The sequence below is a fragment of the Pundamilia nyererei genome, unplaced genomic scaffold (genome assembly GCF_000239375.1).
Source record: "Pundamilia nyererei isolate P.nyererei 1_Seehausen unplaced genomic scaffold, PunNye1.0 scaffold00017, whole genome shotgun sequence".
Classification (NCBI taxonomy): domain Eukaryota; kingdom Metazoa; phylum Chordata; class Actinopteri; order Cichliformes; family Cichlidae; genus Pundamilia; species Pundamilia nyererei.
In genome coordinates, this window is record NW_005187418.1 from 1,830,836 (window position 1) to 1,836,762 (window position 5,927).

General features: G+C 39.8%; 1 protein-coding gene across 2 annotated transcripts in view; it reads right to left on the minus strand.

Annotated features, from left to right (window-relative positions):
* The window catches only part of LOC102199140 (rho GTPase-activating protein 44-like), a 46,115-nt gene that overhangs the window by 38,612 nt on the left and 1,576 nt on the right, over positions 1-5,927 (minus strand). For both annotated transcript variants that reach the window (XM_013909020.1, XM_013909019.1), the window contains exons 2-4: positions 2,550-2,589; positions 1,819-1,938; positions 76-152 (exon numbers count right to left, since the gene is read on the minus strand). In XM_013909020.1, coding sequence (XP_013764474.1) covers positions 76-152; positions 1,819-1,938; positions 2,550-2,589 — 237 coding nt within the window. The remainder of the gene's footprint in view (positions 1-75; positions 153-1,818; positions 1,939-2,549; positions 2,590-5,927) is intronic.

Below are 5,927 nucleotides of genomic sequence, written 5' to 3' on the forward strand. Positions count from 1 at the left end.
TGTGTGTGTGTGTGTGTGTGTGTGTGTGTGTGTGTGTGTGTGTGTGTGTGTGTGTGTGTGTGCGCGTGTGTTTACCCTAGCAGAGACTCGTCTCCGAGCACAGCTGCCCCCTCCACCATACATTGTGCTAGCGTTGCGAGCGGAAGCTTTTTCTGCACAGAAACACAAACAGTCGATGAATCAGCTGCAGTTCATAAATAAAACCACAAACACAGAGAAAACATCATAAAAGCATACGAAGATTATAAATTATCTTTAATATAAGTACCAGAAGTTAAAACACGTGCTCATGTCACATCAGTTCATCACTTTTTCAAACTTTTATTTTATTTTTAATTAATGAATTTTAAAAAAGCTTATTTTTCTCTCTTTTTTTCCTTGGCCTTCTCACGAGTTACTGTCTTGGTTCCATCTTAAAACATCTTCATCTCAGGCTCCTCTAAGCTTTAGGATGAAAACATTTTTAATCCAGTGAAGGATTAAAAAGATTAACTTTCCACAACACAAATGGCACATTATTGTGCAGCACTTGAATATTTTGTCACTCAGTCTCTTGGTTTGCAGGAAAATATTTTCTCTGTTTGTTTTTTTAAACATTTACTGGAGGATGAAACATGCTTTCCAATATCGTTGCTAATCACCTGTCAGTGTCCTTCTGTCCTCTCTGAAAGTCTTAAAATTTAATTTGTCATTAGGAAAACTTTTAGTCTCAGTTGTTATGAAATTACTGAGAGCACAATGAAGAAAAACTGGATAGGTAGAAAATGATTCATTTTCATTCTATTCCATTAAAATATAACAATAAATATTAAGTTGTGGCTGCTGCTGATTAGCATGCAATGTTTTTAAAACAAATCAATAAGACAAATGAAGAGCAGCAGCATGCTCTGACTGTAGAAATAAAGCGTAAGACATGCCCAGAGGGCAGATAAGTCTGCTGTTTACACCAATCCTGGAACATTTTACTTTGTATACTAAGATTTAACCGCATAAACTTCACTGCAGTATAACAACTATGGATCGATTTATTCAATTCATTTGAGCGTACACACAGGCCTCGATTTGCTTTTCTTGTGTTACTAACCATCGGTCACTAGTGGACATTCCAGACCCCCGGTTGCCTAGGTAACCCTCTAACGCATTTACCAACTTGTCATATGTCCGTCAACAGTGTTCTTTGCTGTCACTGGTCACTGATACCCAAATTCTTACCACCTCTCTGCCCTTTCATATACATAAATGTAAAGCCAGAGGCAGAGAGACCAGCAGCAAGACCACGACACAGAACAGAGCAGGCATGAATGACAGCAGATGTGCCACTGAATTAACCAGCATGAAAGGATGAGCTAGGTAGAAGGTGGAAGTGGGTTGCAAAGTGGCCTGCAGATAACCATTAAATGTATGCAGACTAAAGCTGCCTACAGAAGCTGCCCTACGTGAGATTCGTCAGTAGGATATGAAGAAAGGTGTCAAATGAGCAATCAGTTTCTTCTAAGTTTCAGTTTCTTCTTCACGTTTCTTCTAAGTCCCGTCGTTGTTGGACTTTTGGATGAGTTATAAAAAGATTCACGTCTTCTCTGAGGATTGGACCTCCCAGTGATCGTTTATTGGCTGGGCAAATGTGTAAACCTACCCCATCATATTTATGGCTCCAACCTAACATGGCCAAAATACTAAGGCTGTAAAAAAAATGTATATGGTTGTACATCATGTGATTTGTACCTTGATCAGCACACAAGCCCACACTGGTACAGCTCAGCTAAAATACCAGATGACAGAAAAGGTTTTATCAGATTTGTAGTGTTTATTTTCTCTCACCGAGGGTGACCTGACAGACTTCTTGTCCACGTCCACGCCCTGCTGGCCCTGCAGACAGGCGGTCAGCTTCTTGTGTGTGCTGTGGGAAACCTGCTTCACCAGCTCCAGACGTTTCTCCACCTGAAACACACACAGAAGGGAAGGAAGACAGAATAGTCAGGGCACAGGCCTCAGCCAGAACCATGCACACACTGTGAGCTCCTTCCACTAATGCACAGCTTGTGTCAGCTTCAGTTACAGACATGCACTCAAACCTCAACCCAGAACAGGGGTTGATTTAAAAATAGAAACTCCATCTTTCCATCAGAGCTTTTCCCCCAATAAAACAGCATCATTCTCAGTTGGTGTGAATGACGCCGCACCATTACCTGTTGGGCTTCAATGCGTCTCATTTCATTATTAAACCAGCTGAGTGGAAGCGATGTGTCTGCCACTCAGAGCATCATTAATCTGATCAATTACAATATCGCACCCCAAATCAATCAGCGAGGACGTTTCACTTTTTGTCTCGCAAAGAGGTTCAATTTCAGCGTTCGTTAATGTTGCCCGAAGGCAGTTCAGAAAGCCATTAAAAATAACAAAACATATTAAAAAAAATTCACGCATGCTGAATATTTTGCTCCATTAATGATTTTTCTTGTGAGATTTTTCTTGTGAGAAGCAGTGACTATCGAGCCAAAGAGGAAAAGCATTCGCACAAACACACAGATTCGATGAAGACTCATTAGTACCTGCAGCAGATCTTCACTCAGCACTTCTGTTTTTTCAGCCCTGGAAGAAAAGAGAAGAGCGGCTGTTAGGATGACAGAGAGAGGGAAACGTTAAAATTACAGAACTTGTTATTGTGGGAACTTGGCAAGTAGCGCACAAACCACTCAATCACTGTAATTGCATCATTTGCTCGACTTCTGTGCAAGAAATATAAAATGCTGCAGCTGCCTGGAGCTAATCGTGTAAGAGGAATGTTTATTTTCACAGTTGCACAGGACTCACGCTGGTCTGGTTTAATTACAAAGTCTCAAGTTGGAAATGTGACAGAAAACAGAGACTGACTGACACTTACAACATTTTTAAACTCTTTGACTTATCTTCCAATTATTTTATGGGTTGGGAATTTTTCTATCCTAATAACTAAATAAACAAATCTAAAAACTATCAGAATCATCTGAAAACACACAAAAAAGCTTCTTTTAGTTCATAGAAAACGTCCAAAAACTCTGCTCCAAAAATGAGTCAGTCTCCATAGACTCTCCCAACTTTACAGCCAAATAAACATGTTTATAGCCTGCTGCAAAGAAACGTTTTGGTCTCTATAGCTAAAGCTCCAGTCAGATAGTTAGCAACCAGTTGGCAACTGCCGGGCAACCACTGGTAGCTGTGAAAACCTCATCCACACGGGCCTAAAGACCAGTCAGTCCCCTGATGATAAGCAGCTGCTAGGAAAAAATGTGTGTCCCCCCAACCAGTTGGTGAGAGCTTGTTTGCTGTCAGTAGGTGAGATTAGTTCCCAAGAGGTTCTGCCCCAAAAGCCTCTTTAGAGTTGCTTTGGTTGCAACTGGTTGCCACCGTCTCCTGTAGTTTGTATGGAAGACACCAACTTATCTCCAACTAAAAAAAAAAAGTGCAACAAATTCATCCTCAAAGTAAAACTGGCATCTTTTGCAGCACGTTGCTCTCTGAGATAAGGCACAGCTTCTATTTTGCAGGTGAGCAGTCTCACCTTCCGGTCTGTAGCAACCAAAACAATAACAAGGAGATATTTGATGCAGCAACCTTTTTGTGACTGATCTCATTTACAGTAGCAACAGCCAGCAACCTCCATCAACCGCTCGCCAGCAGTTTCACTTTCGTGTAACTCCACAGGGTGACATTATTTAACTCACAATTTCAGCGTGTATTTAGTTCCAAAACTATATTTTTTAGCGGGGCTTCTGCTTTGACTGATAAGTGGATGCTGAGTCAGGTAACCAGAGCCTATAGCTGTCTGCTAGGCCTCACCTCTGTCAGTTTAAACCACTGAATGTGACCTTTCAACCACATTTGCACTGTTTGTTATTATTATTTAATACATTTCTGTCTTGGTGATGCACCCATACAGCTTTTCAATTCAGCTTGCTTGCGTTAGCTGATAACTTAGCACTCCTCTATCTGGATCAACAAATATGCAATAAAATATTATAAAGACACTACGGTGGTGACTCAACAGAAGAAACTACCGGGAACTTCTAGTGACAACAAGAGAAATAACCCTTTACAGAGGCAAAGTGGGCAGTTCCCGATATTCTCAAACGTAGAGTGCAGGACTGAAGTGACTGATATTTGAAGGGGATCTAGACAACTGCACACCTGGCATGGCCATCAGCCACCAGCCAGCTATGAAGCAACAATTACAGTGTATGTGTGCCAGGGCTTAAGAGTCAAGTCACAAACCGAAATGCCAATGTTACCATAGAAACATGCTGCCAGTGGCAATGCAATGTTACTGATATTAAATTTGTGTACTGTTGATTATGTTCAGTGAAGATGAAAGGATGTAAGGAGTAGAGGTAGTGAAGGTGGATGGGTTTAAATACCTGGTGTCAACTATTCAAAACAGTTCAAAGAAGAGGTGAAGAAGAGAGTGTAGGCTGACAAAGACAGGATAATGGATTAATTTTACATTTCCAGAACTAAGTATGAAAGTATTACCCCAATAAAAATGTATTAAAAAATGTTAATGTTGCCTCTTTCAGAGTCAGACTTTCAGTTAGTATGCATCAAAGTAGTAAACATATGTATACATATTAGGATGTTTCTTATTTATCTTTTCTTATTGGCAATAAATCCCACATTGACAAGAAGAAAGAATCGCCTCCTCAAGCTGACAATGGTTCCTACTGAAGATGCAAGCCTTTAAAAACAACCCACAAATATATCATTTCATTTTCTAGAAAAAAAAAGAGCTTAGTAGCCCTAAAACAGCTGCTCTCCGCAGGTTTCAGCAAATGTTTCTCAAACAAGAAGAAATGGAGCTTTTGTTGGAGACTATTATCTGCATCGCATTAATGTACACATGGTACTCTAGTGAGTTTTTCAGGCAGCAGGATGGTGTGTTTGTGAGATTGAACCATTATAAACCAGTGTATGTGTTCATGATAATGAAGAAACATGTCACCCAGTGCAACACTGATGTGTTTTTAATAGTTTCTGCAAAACAATGAAGCTCGATAGCACGCAGGAATAAAAACTCTCAAGCTTTAAATGTGCAGACAACACATGGGTGTTGTTGTTGTTCATGGGTGTTGTTGATATCAGGCTTTAACTAATGATGAATGATTTTAATCATACCAACGATGTAGCATTTAGAAAAACATATTCTGCTCCATTATTTGATCACCAGTTCCTTCAGGAAGCCAAAGCGCCATGCACTGAAATAACACTAACAGACTGCAGCACTGCCTTCAGCAGCAGTTGAACAGCTGATGGAGATCAGTGTGGATATTTCGGATGCTAAGATGACCTGTAGGTTAATAACAAAGACAGCCTCTGGAGGAAAACGTTGCCTGGAGTGTCACAAAGCCTTTAGACAATAGATCTGATAAGATGCATAACAACAAGCTGCAAATTTAAAATAAGGCAAAACCTGCAATTACTGGTCTTATTTCACCTGGCTAACGTTTGCAGAGATATTTATCTATTGGCATCTTCTTTTAACGCTAATAAGGAAGTTTTATGCATTTTTTAATTGTCCATTTCTTGAAAGTCTCTTAACATTTATGTCTATCTGCTGGTTTAGCATTGCTTACTCCTGCTTTAAAATCACAGGGGTCAGACAAAGACATCTGTGTCCAGTAAAGATGCACAAACCTAACCGTTTGAATTTCAAAATCAATCCAAACACCTGCTAAAACCAAATTTTTGCTCTTTCAAAGTTGACATGAATGCACGACAATTTATAAAGTTTTAAACATCAATCCTGGGATGAAAGACATGAAGGTTACACTAAGTTTTTTCCCCCCACATAAGTATTTCATTATTTTTTGACAGTTTGAATGCGTTACTGTTAAATTTCCTCTGATGGCTGTTGCAGTATTCCTCTATTGTTGTTCATAAGCAAACACAAAAAGTCC